General features: G+C 39.4%; 1 protein-coding gene across 1 annotated transcript in view; it reads left to right on the forward strand.

Annotated features, from left to right (window-relative positions):
* HHLA1 (HERV-H LTR-associating 1) overlaps positions 1-12,519 on the forward strand; it is a 12,879-nt gene extending 360 nt beyond the window's left edge. The window contains exons 3-15 of the mRNA XM_017746043.1: positions 1,023-1,103; positions 1,566-1,649; positions 1,731-1,814; positions 3,135-3,218; positions 3,778-3,834; positions 3,943-4,029; positions 4,802-4,894; positions 5,913-6,110; positions 6,623-6,694; positions 6,931-7,005; positions 11,126-11,282; positions 11,932-12,014; positions 12,239-12,519. Of these exons, the coding sequence (XP_017601532.1) occupies positions 1,023-1,103; positions 1,566-1,649; positions 1,731-1,814; positions 3,135-3,218; positions 3,778-3,834; positions 3,943-4,029; positions 4,802-4,894; positions 5,913-6,110; positions 6,623-6,694; positions 6,931-7,005; positions 11,126-11,282; positions 11,932-12,014; positions 12,239-12,282 (1,199 nt within the window). The 3' untranslated portion in view covers positions 12,283-12,519. The remainder of the gene's footprint in view (positions 1-1,022; positions 1,104-1,565; positions 1,650-1,730; positions 1,815-3,134; positions 3,219-3,777; positions 3,835-3,942; positions 4,030-4,801; positions 4,895-5,912; positions 6,111-6,622; positions 6,695-6,930; positions 7,006-11,125; positions 11,283-11,931; positions 12,015-12,238) is intronic.
* The last annotated feature ends 7,276 nt before the right edge of the window (positions 12,520-19,795 follow it).

The raw sequence follows: 19,795 nt of genomic DNA on the forward strand, positions 1-19,795 counted from the left end.
GTTAAGGGGAGTGGGAGTTGCTGTGTTGGGCATGGAGGTGGCAGCAGATGGGCCCTGCTCCTGCAGAGTCTGTGAGCCCCATCCCACCCCTGCTGTAAGGCCACCCCACTCAACCTGGTCCCTGGCCAGGTTAACAGCTGTCCTTCCCAAAATCTAATCTTCTCTTTTCCCGTTCTCTCCACTCCCTTTTGTTTTTCCTTTCCTCTCCTCTATGTTGTGGATAAGTGCTGCTTTTACCTGGGGTGCAGCTTGGTTCAAATTGGTTATAAATAATAGTGATGTAATTGGAAAATTGCATTTCTCCCCAAATTCGATTTTGTTCTTGTCTCAGCTTTCTGTGCTTCTTTTTCTATCCTGCTCTGTTCTTCCTCTCTCTGTCATGCTCACACACACCTTCCTCCCTCACACAGACACTGTACTGATCTGCTTTGGCGTGACTTTGTGGGAGGGAAGCCAAAAAAATTCTTTGAAAATTCTGACTTGGGGAAAACAAATAAGCAACATCAACAGAAATAAAACATGTTAAGATAAAAAGTGTGATTTGGCTACAGCAAAATTATTCTGTTGTAACAAGTAGTATATCCATCAATGCAGCCGAAAAACAAGAGTCTGCATTTTCATGTAGATTTGGGGAAGAGGGAACATTTCCTAGGCACTTTCTCTGCCTTTTGTGACCTGTATGAGAGATCTTCTGCTCTGTTGGCAACAAACACCCACTGCCCAGCAGGAGAGGGCACCAGCATGCCAGGGCTGGCTGGGTCCTGCAGCTGCTCAAGGGCAGGGTCAAGGGCATAGCTGGCAGACCTGAATTTAGGCCCACCATTCCACTGTTGCTATATCTTGCTATTTTCTAGATTCATCTCCACGGTCCTGGAATTTTATTTTCTCATCAGCGTTTTTTTGGTGTGTCCCAGTACATAATCTGCTCATTTTGGTTTTCCCATTCTGGCAGATTTCTAGCACTTTTAAGCAGGGGATGAACAGCTATTTCCTTGTGCCCTCACACATGCCTTTTCTTTCAGAGCTGCCTGCAAAGTCCCTGGACCTGTCTGCTATTAACCTGACAGAGCTGGTGAACGGGATGCTGAGCACTGCTCTCAGAGGTAATGGGACATGGCTGGGCAGGTCACAGCTGCCAGGCCAGCAGTGCAGGAGAAAAGACACTAACAGTGTTAGCAGGAGAAGCTGCAAACATGGGCTGTCTGGCTCCAGAATGGCTTCTAGGAGCATGTTACCTTCACTCATTTATAATGCAGATGGCTGTCTGCCCCAAAGAACTTAGAAATTAGTGAGGGTTTATACAGAGACAATATAATTACTTGTGGGCCGCCTTTAGAAAGCACTTTATAATCCAGTGTATGTTTCAATTAAAAGAAAAACAAAATAAAAAGGAAGAAGCAGTACAAATGATCCTTCCTCCAGTGACAATGGGAACGGACTGGGTGTCAGGCAGCTGCATCATACTGGCACCTCAGGAATCCTTTAGACACTAAATGAGCAGAGTAAAACACACTGTTCTCACAATTTGTTCCAAGCACTAATAACATGGACATGTGTTTCTGCAGGTACCAAAAAACTCTTCTCTTTGCTGAGTGTCACCTCTTCCAGCTCGTTCGCCTTCCACAAAGTGTCAGTCACCATTTATAACAGTGAGTGTTGGCTCAGGAGCAGTTTCTCTCCCACAGCCTGTGCAACAAGACACTGATTTTTTTCTCTGTCTCTCCCTCCAGTCTCTAATGCAAAAAATATTGACCCTGGCAAGTTCCCTATGCACTACTGCTACTGTTTGAACAATGTGACAAATGGCTTGACAGGTGGGTACACAAAAGAGGTTGGCAATTGCATGTGCTTAAGCTGAATTATTTCCTTTGGAGATTAAGGCTGTAGCCTGAATTCTGCAGAATTCATCCCTATGATTACCACCACCACCACAATGAGGTCAACAGCCATAACTCACAATGAGTGGCTGTTCTGACTCCGTGACCTCAGTCTCAGGTGGCTGCACCCAGCCAGCCAGTCTGGGATGGAGCCATCAGTCAAGTGACTGGCATGGTTTGACTGACAAAAGGCCTCTCTTTCCTCCTTGGAATACAAATTGCAGCACAGGAGAGACGACCAGCAATGTATGATACATCACCCTGGCCACTTTTGCTGTCCTAAAATAACCCACAGGAGGGGAGCAGGGGCTTCTCTGCAACAATAGACTCCAGCAACTTCAGTGAGCCCAAGAGAAAGGGAAAGCAAGGACTAACATGGATCTGTTTAATGGAGCACAAAATACTGTCAGGCAAACCTTTCACCTGAAATCCTCATCCTCACCCCTGATCTCACAGTAGCTAACATTTCAGGATGCATCTGAGTGCCTGGATTCTATGACTGGTTAATGTAAGGCATCAAGAGTAGCTCAGCAGCTGCCGACCAGACTCCAAACCCTCTATGCCACACGTGGTGACCCCATAGGAGCCACAGTGGCTTTCATGGCTTTCTCTGGACCCACACATCTCACAGGCCTTTATGGATAATGACCCAGTCTGTCTTGGAGAGTAGCAGAGAAACTTTAATCTTTCTGCTGCAATTCCAGAATATCTTGGTGATTGGAGTATTCTCCAAAGCAGTAAAAATTCAGGGCTCAGGTCCATCACTCCCTAAGTGAGAATACTAACCTGTCACTGCTAGGAAGCACCACCACAACACCACCAGCCACTTTTTGGGCTGACAACATCATCAATACACCTGAAGCAGACCCCAAAGGAAAAAATCTGATGCCTCCTGGAAGGCCCTACATGACAAACAGGCAATTACAGCAGGCAAAGCCTGCAGGCTTTAGATCTCCTTCTACATTTAAGCAGAATAAGGAGAGCATTACTTTAAAATGTTCTCTTGAACAGATAAATTCTATTTAAGTTTACTTTTAGAGAAACTGATGTAGTTTTAGATATCATCTTTGAAATATACTTCTGCAGACTATTCTTGTGGTTTCTTCAGTCCACTCCATCAAAATCTCTTTAAACTTTAAATTATTTTAAACTTTGTCATGTATGAGTACATATCCAAAATATCATCACATATGAAAGTGAATTTTTGATGGTAGGATATGTGTTTTCAATAACAAACTTTCTCTATTTGTTGTCTAGATTTTACAGCTTTACTTGTTGATATCATTGGAAACACCACCAGTTATCTCACAGAAATTTTCAAATCCACTTCTATTCTCTCAGGTTTGCATATCCTTTTAACATTTATCATTTTCTTGTTTGTCTCATTTACTCCTGGCATGAAAAGAAGCATAAAAATGTGGATAAAAGCCTATTGCTCTTGCTCAACAGCATTTTTCTTGCAACCCATGGAACAAGATATGTATAAATGTGTATGTGTGTAATAAAGAGATGTACATGTTTCTATGAGCAGTTATGTTGTTTGAATGTTTTATTAATGATTAATAAAAAATGGTGGATTTGAGAATTATTATCAAATACTGATATTTTGGACAATTGTGGTTCCCAAAGAATAATTATGGACTATGCTATCTGAAGATTTTTTTTCCATATAAAAATAATTGTAATTTAGAATTTTAATTAGATAGAAACTTTTCCACTGACAGTATTAACATTTGGGTTTGATGGTGGTTTGAAGTTTTCGTTGAAAATTAGAAGGCAAATATTTGCTCAGCTGCCGTAGACACATACCATTTTTTGTTTGCATTTTTAACTGTTTAGGATAATGCCATAGAAGGAAAACTGGTAACAATGGTGTCTTTCATGTTTGTTTGCCTTTCAGTGCATCAGAGCAATGACTCTGATTGTATCTACATCTGTGTGATGGCAGGGCAGACAGGTAAAAGTTAAAATCATTCCACCCAAAAATATTGCCCTGGTTTTCCTCAGTGATAATTTATACTAGGAACAAGCCTTTCTTGATATTTGTAAGCATTTCTATTTGCAGGGAAAAATCTGTCTGATTTTTTGGAAATACTAGAAAAGTCTCCTGTTATTAATTACACATTTTCCAGTAACACATCATCTGACCTGGGTAAGTACATCCTGGGGAATAAAAGGAACAACAACAGCAGTGAAAATCACATCCAGGTAACTCTTGCAATGAGTATTTCATCCTCATTACTATTACTTTAAATATAATTTTGTGTTTTATTATTGCTTATATATTTGCATAGTATTACGTATTTCATAATATTTAAAATAGAATAGTATTTTATATCATGTAAAGGTTTAATACAATAATTATATCATAAATGTAAGTAAATTTACAAACTTTCAAATTATTTGTTACAAAGTGTTCTAGTGGATGAACAAACAAAACCTGCTGGGAAGAAAGTTTTCCAGAATTCAGCACTGGGCTGGGGAGGGCCTCTAGCACTCTCAATCTAACTGGGTGCCTGCCATAGCTCTCAGCACAAATGACCTCCTACCTTTACATGAATTTTCTTCAGAGAGGAGGTGAATACATTCAGTCATTGTCCTGAATGGCTCCTCCTCCCAAAACTGCTTTGCCAGGTTGAGCTGCACTTCAGATGTTCATCTTTCACTGCTGCCCATCACTATTTCTCATTTTCAATGATAGATTAAAGTAGGCAGACTGAAATCAGTGACAAGTTGTGTGTGCTGAAAGTTGCGGCATGTTTCCTTTAAAAAAAAAAAAAAAAAAAGACCCTTGGCCAAAACCCCCTTTAATTAAAAAAGACAACAGCTGTTTCTATGGTAGCAGTACATGATTTCTTCCCTTTTTCTCACACAATATATGGTGGATAGTGAGCGCTCTAACCTTGTCTTCTCATACCTCAAAGACTTAGATTTGGTATTCTCAAGTTTCGAGAAATTGCAGGAAGACCCAAACAAGACACTGGATTCATCAGCAGAACACGTGTGGACATTTCAATGTGAGCACATATTGTCAGACCTAAATTTGTGTTCCCTTGATTAATGTCTTGACAAGTGATCATGTATGTTGGCTTCACAGTTAACTGTGATGTTAACTACAAATAAAGGGTAGCATAAAAGTTTCTTTGAAACAGCAGAAGATGATGTCACTAATGCATTGAAGAGCTGGAGGATGGAAAAACTATTGCAAAAAGCCATTTTACCAGAAAAATGATATTTCTAAAGAAGCAGAGAAGGAGAGGAAAACTGGTTGTTGGTTTCAAACCAAAAATAAGATTATTTAAACTATTTCCTCTTATTTTCTATGGTCATTTTATTTTCTGTATTCTTCTCTGTTTCTTTACATGACATGCAGTTGTACTTGAGCATTTCATAAACTTGAGGACATTTAACTTTGCCATGGGCTACAAGATAGAAAAGTGCTTCTCTGCCCCATTTTGGAAGCCAAAAAGCAAAGCTTTGTATCTGTTCACTTGTAATAGAAATCAAATGAAATTCCGACCTTGATTTTGTCATTGCAGCTGCATCTCTCTCCTACAAAATGTCTGCATTTCCTGTAGTCACTCTGCTGTCTTTTATAAACTTTTTAATTCCCTTAACCACATGCCAACCTTTGTTATCTCGCCTAACCACGAGTGTCAGTTCTCACACTGCAGTATCTGCCCTCCAGTACCTGCCTGCTCACCTTCAAAGAGACAAGAGCTTCCTCTCTTTCCTTTGTAGTGAAGCAGTTTAGGAAATTAAACATAAATTATGTGAAGAAAAAAACAAGACCCTGCAGGAACATTTCAGTTTCTTCTTTTTGTTTATGAAAATTCACATATTAAAATGTTCTTAGTTAAAATTTCTGACATTATTAGCCCTCCCTGTGTTTTTGTATTTAAAATGAAACGGAGAAGTGGCCACCCAAATGCCAGAGAAGCACTCGAGGAGTAGATGGGATTTTCTGGGTGTATTTTAGATGTTATTTTCCCCCAGTGCGCTGGTGCCCTCTCTCTGTCTCTCTTTCTTCTCCAGCTATCAGGATCCCTCTCACCCAGAAAGATGGGGAAATCCCCACCACGAAGTTCCCACTGTGGCCAAAGACAGTTGGAGCCAAAGGATCGTGGTTTCCATCACCCCACGTGGATGCTCTCAGGCCCCAGGGCACGGCCGGACCCCCTCTGAGCCCTGGGGGGAGCTCAGCCCCGCCGCCGGCCCCGCAGCCCAGCCCCAGTGAGTACAGCCAGGAGCACTGGAACCTGCCCTAGCCTGATACTGTGGGGTTTGGCCAAGTGTCTCTGAGGCGGAGGTTGGAGGGCCCTTCAGGGAGACCCAGTCTGGTTGATTACCTTATTGCAGAAATGTTAAAATCAGCTATAGACTCCATCCTGTAGTTTCCTATCTTTAGGGAAAAACTCGGTCTTGCATCCCACAAACACTTCTGCCGCTTGGGCCTTCCCTCTCATTTTGCATCGAGTTTGGTGAGTAGACCTGTGAGAAAGCATATAGAGATGCTTCTCCTGGTGTCCCCTAAACATGCCTTCTTGAAATCCTGCCCTTCCCTAGTCCACAGGCTTTTCAAGATCTAGTCAAGTACAGCTTTTGTTCTTCATATTTCATGCTGGCATTTTTATATGCCACTGGCAGTACTGTGTGAAGGACTCTGTCTCATAGATAGCAATTCTTCTCAGTAGACAGATAAATAATACATATGAATGACAGGAAGCATCCCTCTGTTCTCATAGGTGACGTGTCCATGCTTTGGATGCAGACAATGTCTCCACAAGAAGCCAGCAAAGTGATGCAAACAGAGCCAGGTAAGACTGATCTGGGATAGCAACAAGTGTGTCAGTTGGCACATTTATGAAATAGAAATAATATATAGAATATATAGATTGATAGAACATATTTATACATCAATGTCTATGTAAGTGTTTATTAATGAACTGTGAGTTCAGGATTAATTTTTTATTCTTTTCTGTTGCTCCTTCAATCAACCTTCCTTTTTGTTTTAAGGTGTCAAGGCAAGTTCTGTTCTTTTCCCTCCCCTTAGATTTGCCTTCCTCAGTACTGTCTATTCCACCTTCCTACAGACCAGCTGTGACACTGAAACTTTACTCAGCTACCAGTAAGTAAATGCACCTCATGCAGGAAAAATAGCAGTATGTTTGAAAGTAATGCAAGATGGAAACATTCACATGCAGACAAAACATACGTGGTTAATTTGCTTGTGATAGTTTCTGTATCTAAACCACCCAAAATGTCCAAGGGACTGCTTCCTATTTGTTTGTGAATTGTACACAATTGCACATTCAAAACATAGATCATACTGTGGTGATAGAATTAACATAGGTACTCTGTGTGTCAATTTTTGCACTGATTGGTTATTGGAGAATTCATTCTTAAAAATAATTCCAAAAGAAAATATCATGCTTTAAATCTCCTCATTGGTATAAATAAAATTATGAAACCAACTCATGCCACATGAAACCTCCAGAATTTTTCTGAATTTACAATACTGCAAACTACTTTCTCAGGTAAAAAAGGATCATCATCAACTAGATTTTCATGAAAGTTCAGTTCTCAACTGCTCTTGTGTCTGTGTGGCGACTGCCTAAGAGAAGCTGAGATGCTGTGTTAGAGCAAAGATAAAATATCAGACTAAACTGCAGGGGTCTTCAATATCCTTTGGGCTTGATATTATAGATAAAACCAGAGGAGTCTGAGGAACTAAAATGCTAGGCAAATAATATTTTTAAAGGTCTGTTTTAACATCTAGGAAATAAAACTAGGAAATTTGATAGTATGAATGAGCAAATAAATCCTGCAAATTCTGAAGGATCATAGGTGAGGAGAGCAAATAGAGAAGCTGATTACATGGTTTGTGATGAGTTAGTAGGAAATGTGGAAAAATAAACTTTACCAGTGGTATTGTCAAAAGAAACTGTGGGTCTTTGATGTGAATTCCTAGTAAATCTGATGAAGAGAAGACCACTGCTGATAGTTAGCCTGCTGAAACAGGAGACATAAGGTGAAAACAGCATCACCAGCAGGTTTGTGCACAACAGGAAACTGCAGCCTTGTGGTCCTTCTCTGCTGGTGGAGCTGACCCAGAGCATTGGTGATGCTGCCAGGTCCCTGGCTCCACAAGTAACCCCTGGGTTTTTGTTTTGGGATTACTTGGAGCCTCAAAATCCAAGTTTTTGTCTGGATTCCCTGCTAATTTCATAATTTCTGATGATATTTTGATTAGTGACTTCTCTTTTACTTATCTGTAAAGGTGTTTTTTGGGGGTAAACACATGTGATTCAGAGAGAAAGGTTCTTTCACAAATCTTCAATTTTTCTGTCACTGGGAATAAATGCACAGTAGGGGAGCAGCAGCATCTCACAGTTTTGGTGTCATTTGTTTTTTCCATTGGTTTTCATTTTGTTGCCTATTGCAGCAATCCAAGACCAGGACCCTGTGTTGTTACTTGTAGCTTTTGCTGATTTAGATCAGGTTTTCATAGTTTCCAGTTCCATTCTGGTTGATCTGACTATCAGCATATGTTGGGCTTCTTGTCTTTTTTTTATTTTTTATTTTTTACTCATGCTATTAGAAAAGAAAGCATTTGAGAGTGTATTACTCAGTGGGGCATCTATTTTCAGAATCAAATAGCACTATCAGAGCTAAAGAGACGACCATGAAAACCAAAGTTTGACAACATCAAATGATCATACAAATACAACTCCTGCAGAAAACCTGTGTCAGGGAAGAGGGGGAGGAAGCTATTGCTTGGGAGGCTTGAGAACACTGAAGTAAAAAAAATTGTCAACTGAGACACATTTCCAAGGAAAAGGCTCACTGGTGTTGAGCCAAGGAGCAGTTCTTGTTGCAAAAGTCTTTTCAAACCACGGAGAGAGGAAGTTAAATAACTTTGGTTTTCATGGTAATCTTTTTAACTCTTATAATGCTATTCAATTCTGAAATCAGATTTGTTTTTCTCTCATCTTACTTCTGTTTAAAGAGCTCTAAATACCAGAGTCCTCTGGTGTGCAACACTATAGACCCTGGAGAACCTAGGACTGGGGACAGCCCGTTTTGAAAAGGCTAGGAAACATGGATTTCAATGAGATGAGTGCGTTGGAGTCACCAAATGCCTCTCTGTGAGAAACCATGGTGGCACAGGCTGCCTGCCTGATTCTAAGAACCAGGCATTTGGGGAAATAAATCCAACAGTGGGATCACAAAGTGAGGAAGGGCATCCACATTGTTCTGAGGGCTGGCTCATTATTCCCATAATTCATTCCTTAAATCACAGAAGTGGGTGACAACTAATAAAACATGTAAATATGCATGTTAGAGCATGCAGGGAGGGATATTTTAAGTCTGAATCATTCACAGTAACCTTAACATTGCTTTTCACTGGCAAAAAAATTTAATCTCAGTGTCACAGGGATGTGATATTGAGTTAATAAAAGAACTGTCTGTTTACTGCAAGAGTTGGTCACTTCACTGCCCCTGACAATAATATGGCAATTTAAAACAGAGAGCAGAAAAGCTCTACACAGGAGCTGTGGTTGCTGCCTTTTCTGGTCTCTTGACTAACTCAATTTCTTAGGAAAGAGCATTCTTAGAAAAGAAAGTAGTGAAATAAATTCCTATTTTTAATTAGCTGTATGAACTTATGCACTGAATGCAAAAAATACATTTCACAGTAGAAATTTATCACAGAAGAGGTATAAAACATTACTATGAATGGGTGAAAATTTAAATTTCAATGATAAGATGTGAATATACTATGCAATCAAAAAAATTAAATAGAAAATTAATTGAAAAATAATTTCATCATTAAACAAATATAGTATTATGCAAATAAAATGTTAATTTAAATTTAAGTGATTGTCAGAAATGAAAACCAAATCAATTTCTTTAGCTTTCAGCTTTTTTTGTTTGACTTCTCTTTCCCACATTGATGACTCCAAACTGAAATTGCCATCATTCAATTTGAAGCTAGATAAAACTGAATTTCTGCTGGCAAAACACATAGCTTGAGTAAAGCATTTAACACCTGGCTGGCAGGATAGCAGTACCCACTTCGGCAGAGACTGAAATTTGTAGGAGGGTGGCCTTCAGCAAGTTTTAATTATTCGTCAACTTTATTACTTCTCATCGACTTTAATGTTACTTTTCAGAGACAACTTATATTAAAACCTCATTGCCCCATGCTTTGATGTTTCATTATTAACATGAAGTGCGTTTACTCAAGCAAGGAATCATTAATTTTTAAATGACACCATGTCGGAAAATATCAAGGTGTGTCAAATGCTATTAAGTGGACAAAGCATAATGACATTTATGTGAAATTGCTGAGGTGAAGAGAAATGGGGCTCCCTCTTGCCCATCTCTGGCTAATTACACCTGATATTTGTGTAGTGGCTTTGATACACAACTGGTTTTCAGAGCAGCCTGTGAGTTTTGGAGCTGCCAGTGTCTGTCCCTTACTCCTCACATACACCTTGGGCAAGTGCTGCTGGGAGAGAAATAATTTCATGCAATCTCCTTCAGGCTGGCAGAGCCTTGATTTTCCTCCTGCCCAAGAATGCCATTTTATATTAAACTTCTTGTCAGCACTAGATGACTCAAGCTTATTTCAACAGAACTTAATTAGTCCAAATTTAACCTTCATAACCTCTGCTATCACATAACATAGCATTGCCCAGAGCCATAAAGTATATGAGACATTTGAACCTGGAAATGCAATTACTCTGTCTAAGGGGATTGTAAACTGCCTTACTGCAGGTAAGGCACTTCACACATGGCCGAAGCCTGCTGCTAGTTACACAAATGGAAAAAATAGTTGGCAATCACACTGCTGCCCTTTCTTTTTCTTTTTCTTTTTCTTTTTCTTTTTCTTTTTCTTTTTCTTTTTTTCTTTTTCTTTTTCTTTTTCTTTTTCTTTTTCTTTTTCTTTTTCTTTTTCTTTTTCTTCTTTTTCTTTTTCTTCTTTTTCTTTTTCTTTCTCTTTCTTTCTCTTTCTTTCTTTCTTTCTTTCTCTCTTTCTCTCTTTCTCTCTTTTTCTTTTTCTTTTTTTCTTTTTCTTTTCCCCTTCCCTTCCCTTCTTCTTTTTCGAAGCCCCAGGAAGGCATTTGCAGAGATATCCCTTATATGTTGGTGGAGGGAAGACATTGCTTTGGAGCTCATAGCCCAGATAAAGTATAGAAAGGATTTTAGTGGGACAAGTCAGAATTGTGTTTTTTCCCCAGGGTGCCCACAGGCGGTGCTCAGAGAGCCCCGTGTGACCTCGCCTCCTGTCACTCTCATAGTGCAGAAAATCAACCCCTGTGTGATGGAGCTCTGTAGGTTCTTTCAGCTGTGCCTCTGTGTTGGTCAGAGAAGATACTCCAGAAAGGAAGCCATGAGGTAAAACCTGGCACTAGTTTTTCTTTCTCTGTCTACTTAAAATACTCCTTCAGGCTATTTTTTCCCAAATGACAATTTTCAATTGCCAACGATTATTTTTGAGGGTCTGTGGCCACCAGCTGAGACCCAAATGTGTCCCAGTGCACAGATCAGTACCTGATCTGGCTTCAGTATTCCAGCTAAGTGAAAAAAGCCCACCTGCATTTTTCCAAATATCTAATGACATCTTTGAGGTTGGAATCTAGCTTTTTATTTCCATATTCAGTGACAGCAGCATGATATGCTGTGCTTATCATAGAATCATAGACTGGTTTGAGTTGGAAGGGATCTAAAGACCATTTAGCCCCAGCTCTGCTGCCATGGGCAGGGACATCTCCCACTATCCCGGGTTGCTCCAAGCCCCATCCAACCTGGTCTTGAACACTTCCAGGGTTGGGGCATCCACAGTTTTTCTGGGCAACCTGTGCCAGGGCCTCACCACCCTTGCAGTAAAGAATTTCTGCCTAATATTCAATCTAAACCTGCCCTCTTCCAGCCTAAAGCCATTCCTCCTTATCACTACATGCCCTTTTCCAAAGTCCCTCTCCTCATGAAAGATAACAAGCCTCTTACCTTTAACTACATCTCCTATCTGTAAATACATCTTCAGGTACTGTGTTGAATACTATTCCTGGTTTGTGAAAAATGCAAGTTATGTCTGTGAAAGAGTCAAAAGGGTTACTTACTCCCACAGTAAGTACATTTTCATTTTATATCTCCGTATCTCTACATACCTTATTACGAAGATATAACAAAGATTTTTATATATTCACAGAGCATTTGCTGTCTTTCATCAGATAGCTATTTTATATGATAATGATTTTTAAGACATTAAAAAAAAAATTATTTCACCTTCACGTGTTTTAATATTTCCTCATAAAACCTCTTCTAACTAATATTTTCTTGTGTTCTTCCAGCATTAAAGCAAAAATGCCTTAAAAACATCTGTACATCAGTTTAGAGCACTGAGAAATTTTACTGCAAGTTGGAAGACTGGTGGCAGTTTTAGTTGTCTTTTTGATTTCTCAGTGTAAAAATCAGAAAGCAACATGTTATTTGCAAATATTTGAAATAAGACAAGCTATTAACCAGATGTTAACCTAGAAATGTCTCCTCCTCCAAGGCATTGTAAAAATAATGTGTAAAAACAGATATATTTTACACAAGTGATGTAACTGCAATAAAAGCATTGAAAGGCTTTTAAAAATCTTATTTTATAATGGATATTTACATGGTTGGCTTGTGAATCCAAATAGTTTCTATTAGTTTTATTGACATTACATAATCAAAATTAACAAATGCAAAATAATTTAAAAGCAACCTCATATACTGAAGACAAGAAGGATTCTCTGGTGTTAAACACATGCAGATTATCTTCTAAATTAGGAGCTTCCATTACTTCAGCAATGCATGTAGTGCAGAGGGTCAAGCCAGGAAGTGACCAGACCTCTTGTACTTTGAGATGTATTTGTGTGAGCTCACCAGGATTCATAGAAACATGGAATTATAGAATGGTCTGGGTTGGAAGGAACCTTAAAAGTAATCTACTTCCAGCCCACTAGGTCAGGTTGCTCAGGGCCCCTTCCAGCCTGTCTTTCAAGTCCTTTATATGCAACTCTGGTGAACTGAGAAACAGTTCTAAAAAAATGAAAGAATAACCAAATCAATTGCATGATTCCGTATTTTGCTGTGCTGCAGCAACATCATGCTACCATCTATCCAGAGTACATCATCAAGCCATTAATATTGTTTTTAAATAAGAAGCTTATTTGCACTGTAGCTGCTGCACATTGATTTTTCACTGAAGAAAGATGTGTTCATAGGTAAAGCCAAGGAGAAAAGTGGCACTCTAAACAATGCAGACCGCAGGGAGAGGTGGGATGCAGGAGTTCTATTCCAAAATACATTTCACTGTTATGCTCAATAGCGCGAGAGAAGCACTTCTGTCATGCCAAAGAGCAGGAGAGATTGGAGCAGTACCAATTACAGCTGGTACTGAAAGTTAGGCCAATGGGATAAACAGGAATGTCGACACAAGGGAGTACGGGTTGGGAAAGTTAACACGGCCATAGTTCTGCGATGCTGTGGGAGATCTCGCCCTGTTGCAGCAGCTCTCAGTCTGTGCCCATTGCCTCTTGTCATGTCACTGGGCACCACTGGACAGAGACTGGCTCTGTCCCGTTTTCACTCTCCTCAGGTGTTTACAGGATTGGTGAGATCCCCCTGAGACTCCTCTAGCGAAGCGTCCCAGCTCTCTTGTCCCCTCCTCATGGGAGATGTTCTAGTCCCTTCATCATCTCTGTGCTCCTTCTCTGAACCGTCTCACGTTTTTCTATGTCTGTCCTATACTGAGGAGCCCAGAACTGGACACAGCCCTGCAGGCATGGCCTCACCAGTGCAGAGCAGAGGGGCAGGACCCCCTCCCTCGATCTGCAGGCAGCACTTTGCCCAATGCAGCTGAGGACATCCTGAGCCTTCTCTGCTGCAAGGGCACACCCCTTACTCCAGTTCAACCCTGTGTCCAGCAGGACCCAAGGTCCTTTCCTACCAAGCTGCTTCCCAGCTGGGTGGCCCCCAGCACATATCTGTGTATGAGGCTGCACCTTTATAGGTGCAGGACTTTGCACTCCATGTTGAACTTCATGAAGCTCCTGTTGATGTTGTTCTGGATGGCAGCATGACCCTTTGAAATGTCAGTCACTCATCCCAGGTCAGTGACACCAGCCAGGCTGCTGAGGGTCCATTCTGCTCCATCATCCAGATCATTAATGGAGATGCTAAGCAGGACTGGACCCAGCACAAACTGCTGGAATGCACCTCCAGTCACTGGCTTCCAAACAGACTTTGTGCCACTGGCCACCACCCCCTGGGCCCCAGCAGTCCGTTTTCTACCCACCTCACCAGGCACATCCAGCACAGATATCAACAGCTTCTCTATGAGAATCTTACAGGTGACTGTGTCAAAGGCCTTCCTGAAAACCATATAGGTTACAGAGTCAAAGAGCCTTTTGCTCATGTAAGTATTTTTTCAATTCCCAATTGTCAGACTTCTCGCTTCTCCATGCTACAGTTCAGTGGACAGTTTGCCTTTGTTGATGGACTCTTTGAAGGGTAGCTGTGTCTGGCCCTGGCAGAAAGCACACCTTCCTGATGAAGAGAAGCCTTCCCAAAGCTCACTGAACCAACCTTCTCCTGGATTTCATTCAGCCTTGGATCAGAGCCACTGTGGATAGATGAGAGAAGACTTCCCAACACTGAGGAGTGCCAGTGTTTAAAGCTGTGTAAATCCTCACTCATCTTTCATCACTGAACACTACCTCTTGCTGAGCTATTAAAGCCATATTCACATGCCCAAGAGATTCTGTGAGTGATTAATAACAATGGGACGACTGTTATTTAATTACAGTCAAGAGTATTAGGGAAAGTTATGATATGGTGAATGCACCTGCAGGACAGACTTCTCAGTATAGATCCTTTACATGGCTGGAGCCATATTACCAGAAACACTGTGGGCATAATGACTCTAAGGAATCTCATGGAAGAATTAATTAATAAATGTTGAAGTGGGTTTGATAAAGGAACTGATCACATGGGTGAGGTCTATATCCAAGTGGGTATAAATAACTTAGCACTGGCTTTGCTGAAATCCATTTGTCCTCCATCCAACTGCTTTGGGATAATATCCCTCAAGGTAAGCCTTTCTGGGTGTTCTTTATAATAAGGGAAGCAGGAAGAAAACAATGTAGAATAAGCTATTTGTGACTTAGGAGCAATAGAAAAAAATATAGGTAAGAGATTTGGGAAAATAGACTATAAATATTTAGAGCTGTTAGATTTAGAACCTCACTTTCTGATGAAATATTACAAGATTTTCTAACAGAAATAAATTCAATATTTGAGCTCAGAAAAGCAGATAATGATCAGTAGGCACATATTTGAAAAAATTATATATATATGTTCATTTATTTGGCTGTAAAAAGGTCTAAGCCTGACTTACTTGGAAAATCATTCTAAATTTAAAGTAATTTGTGACTGTAGTTAAAAAACAATCTATCGTCTTCCATTTAATGAAAACTAGTGCAACACATTTAGAAGAACTTTTTACACACATCTCTTGAAGTTCTCCAAACAACATCACTTTTCTCGTTAGGAAAATTTATGATCTATTACATCAGCCTCAACACAGATTAGGATAAATGTTTGACTACAAATTTTTGTGATATGAAACAAATATAATGGATTGCAGATAAACTGAATTCCATAGGCATAATCTCAGGAAAACTCTTCATTTACATAGTGTTTCATAATATCTTCATTTAAACATAAGAATTATTTGAACATCCTGTTAAATCAATGAAGATGTAAAAACTGTTTGCAAAACAAATGAAACTGCAAGTGCACCATTTTATTGCTAAATGGCAATTTCACAGAGTCTGTTGAATCACTTAAAGCAACACCAAAATAAATATTGTTAGTCAGATTTATAGAGGACATTGATAAAATAAGGATATATAAGGCTCATCATTCCTGTAATATGTGTGTTTACTCTGATAAGGGTAAAAACTGGATTTTATCAGGCAGCAATACATCCAGGCTACAAAAGAATGATGTCCTAAAATTAGGTCTTCCCATTCCCAGATTGAAGAGATAACATTCTGTCTAATATTTTACTTAACTCACCAGGCACGCCAGTCTGCTGTGTGACTTTTTTCTTGTCTTTGGATTAAACAAAAAATGATTGTAATTCTGCTGGTATCTATGTCCATGGTGGTGTACAGTGGTAAGTGGCAATGTATTTTTATGTTTATTTGACATTATGTCAAAATACTGGTTTAAGTATGTGCATTTGGAAACAGTCCCTTAGAAACACACCTTCTCTCTCCTCAAATTTTGGTGTGCAATACCCAAATGCACTTGAAGAAATTTCTTTATGAAGTACTTATATTTTTCTCAGGACTTGTAGTGAAGCAAAAAAAAAACATGTAGTGGGGTTAAAAATACAACCAAAAACTTGCAACTTCTGTTTGCTAGCATTTTGTCATTCTTTAAGTCATTGAGACTCCAAAAGTTATGTTTCATATAAAGAAATTCTACTCATTAAATACATTTGTATTGTCTTAATTCTCCAAACCATTCAGGGCATCCTGAAATACAACCCATGTTCAGCCAAAACTCCTCTTTTTAATTTTACTGTGAACAGGGCTTTTTCTTCATATATATAAGCTCTTTAGATTTTATTGTCCTGGGTGAATGAACTTCCCAGAGTCAGGGATGAGCAAACATCTCAAATTTCTGCAGTCTCTGAACTGTGTAGGAATGTCAGTAAGAGTTGTGAGGTGCAAGTGAAGAGAAGGACCCCTGCAAGGTCTATCACAATTTCTGGTTTATCCATGGGGATATTTCCGAAGGGAAGAGAAAACCCATGACCCCAGCATAGACAAATTCTGCACTGACCCACATCAACTTCACCAGTTGCCTCTCTTCTGAGGGGTTGCTTGCATTGCAATTCAGAAAAGAAATAGGTCTTACACAAAACATATAGGTTAAAATGATGAAGCTGAACTTTAAGATTCCTACTATATAAAGAGAAATCAGGGAGAATATTCACATTTCCCACTGCAGCGATAGTGAATGCCAAAATACCTGCACTGTTTATTCATTTAAAAAATAAATATATATACTTTTATATTGATAATGGACTCAAAATATCTGGACACTCATGAATTTTTCTGACATAATATTTGAAGAAAAATTCCCCAAAACCTTAAAAAGCTGTTCAACAGTGTTTAAATGCCCCCCCCCCCCCCCCCCCCCCCCAGCTAAGTACAATCTGAGCAAGAAGATTTAAAGTGTTACCACGTTTAGATTTGGGGAGGATTATTGGTTTATATTTGTATAGGATTTATTCTGCTGATCTCTGCTTTGAGACTGAACCAAGTCTCTGTGCATGAAATAGCATCTTTGAGAGGAATTAATGTGATTTACTTCGAATAAATCAAATAGTTTGGTTTTGCTGCACCCTGCCTTTTCCTGGCATAGTTAAGATTTTTGCTTCCCAAGGATTATAATGAGTGCATCCATGCTCTGTATTAGGACATTTTTAGCGAGCCATGACTGAAAAAAATGACTGGAGGTGCAATGATGTTTTTGATGGGGTTTTTTTTTGGCAACACTTCAGAAAACTGTTGTCAGGTAGGAAAATCACAGTTGCAGTCCAGAAACAATTTTAAAGAAATTCCATGGATGAGGTGTACAATGGGAAAGCCCAAGAGCTGACGTATCATACAAGTCTCCTCAAAACGTGCTGAGTTTTTTAGCAGGTTTTAGACAGAGGTGAGAGAAGTTGGCATCCCCAGGGTCTTCTGAGATTTAAAGGATTGATTTTTGTAGTGAAATCTTTCGCTGGTTCTACAGGGAATGTAGAGCCAGTGAAAGGGTTAGGGCTAGGGTAAGGACATTGGACCAGTAGCTCCAAATACATGATACCAAAAAGAGGAAAATAGAATAATTACTCCAGAAAGTCTTTCCTCTTTGTTCCAATTTAAACAAAAGTAAGCAATCTTGTTAGCAAACATTGGCTCATTGATCTTGACTTGGTGACGATTAGAAATATTTTTCTTCATAATGAGAGGATTAGAAGAGCCAATGGTTTGCCAAACTGCTGACCCTGCAGCAGAGATTCCTCTCCAGGGGAACTTCAAAAATTTATGTGTTAATTGGGTGTACACAGTTCAGTTTGCTGAAAAGAACTAAGTGCAAGTGAAGGATACTGGAGCAATCACAGTTTCCAGTACCCCTGGAAATTTATCAATTTTCTCCTCTGATTCATTTCACCTCAATGGGATTTTCATGCTTTCAAATATTTTGCTGAAAGGACCAAATTATTAATGGCTATTCATCAAGAGACAGTTAGTTTGAGCTCTGGTGTTATGCAGTGTGTCAAACCTGGCTCTAGTTGCACTTGTCAGAACCTTGCTCAGGGGATGTTTGTCATTGCTGGGGAAATACAGGCTTTAAGCCAGAAAATAAGGGTTAGTTTTTCTTTAGCAAGCATGTGCACAAATATAGCATTCAATGCTGGTTTTTTGCAAGGCAAGCCATTACTTTGCCTGAAGCTGAATTCCTCATGGCCATGAAGCTTTCAACAGACTTGTTCCACTTCTGTAAAAAGGCCAGCTTTTATTGAGAGACCTTTTCTGGTTTGTGGAAAGCAATTTTTTCCCCTTGGTCCTGCTGCAGTGAAGGACACTTCTGATGGGTTGCTATTTACCTAAAAGCTTCTCATTGTGACCAAGAATTTCAGGAAAAAGAAGAACACAAGGGAAAGCACCTCTCCCTGCCTCACTCAATCCCGTATACATATTCAGCAACTGAACTTGAGAAACTAATTGCTGGGAGCATATGATTGTTATCATGAAAATCTTGTTCACACCACAAAAGTTTTGGACATCCTGAAAAAACACTTCTATATGATCTAAAAAAAAATTTTTTAAAAATCCTATTTTTCCTAATCCCTTGCTAAACATAGAGTTAAGCCTTATATCTAAAAACCCCTTCTCTGCTTTACTCTTTACACCTATATTTATTGCAGGAAAATGTAACAGATGAGCAAGACAACTGTCAGCTCTTTCCCAGAATCTCTTATAGAGAAAAAGGACAGCTTTCCTAATGCCAGTTATTCTGAGATATAAGTTATGCCATGAATTTAACATTATGGGCTTTTTCAGTTTTAAATATTTAGATTCTTGAGACAGTAAATACTCTTTACTTACTATGTTTTTTAAAAAACCCAAGGTTAAATAAATCCAAAGTAACACACTGTCTTCTGAAATCATGCAGAGGAAAGGAACAGGTTAAAAAATGGGAAGGGAGAGAACAAATATTAGATTTCCCTCTAATTCAGGACTTGGCAAACAGAAAAAAATGCAAGTGTTGAAAATTTACCAAATCTACCACATCACCTTCAAAAGGAAAAAGAGATAATTAACTTAAAATATAAAGAGTTATAGGAAGAGAGACAATGACCAATAAGACTTTGTGTTAAATAACTCTGCTTCAAATTACAGCACAGGGTTACAGAGTATTTGGGACATAGTTGGACAATAAAACAATTTCATATAATTCTACTGATTTGTCCCAGTAAGGGCTATTGTTGAGATGAGCACACAGAGACAAGGGTTAGCACATCCTCAGTACATGTTTAACAGAGACTGGGTTTTGAGCTGAAGTGGGTGTCACTTACCAGTACACACCAGTACACACCAGTACACGCCAGTACAATTCTGGGCTTCCCAGGGTGCGGAGCTGAGTAAGTGCTTCATGGCTTTGCTAAATCAGCTTGCTGGTGTAGGAAGATATTCAGAATGTCTGCAGTGTATGTGTCATAATGAAATATATGTTGCTGGTTTACTGTGATTTTTTGGGTTTTGGGTTTTATTTTTAAATCTTTTTCTTCTCAAATTTATTTTCTGAGG

Source organism: Corvus brachyrhynchos, unplaced genomic scaffold (assembly GCF_000691975.1).
Source record: "Corvus brachyrhynchos isolate BGI_N302 unplaced genomic scaffold, ASM69197v1 scaffold28, whole genome shotgun sequence".
NCBI classification, from domain to species: domain Eukaryota; kingdom Metazoa; phylum Chordata; class Aves; order Passeriformes; family Corvidae; genus Corvus; species Corvus brachyrhynchos.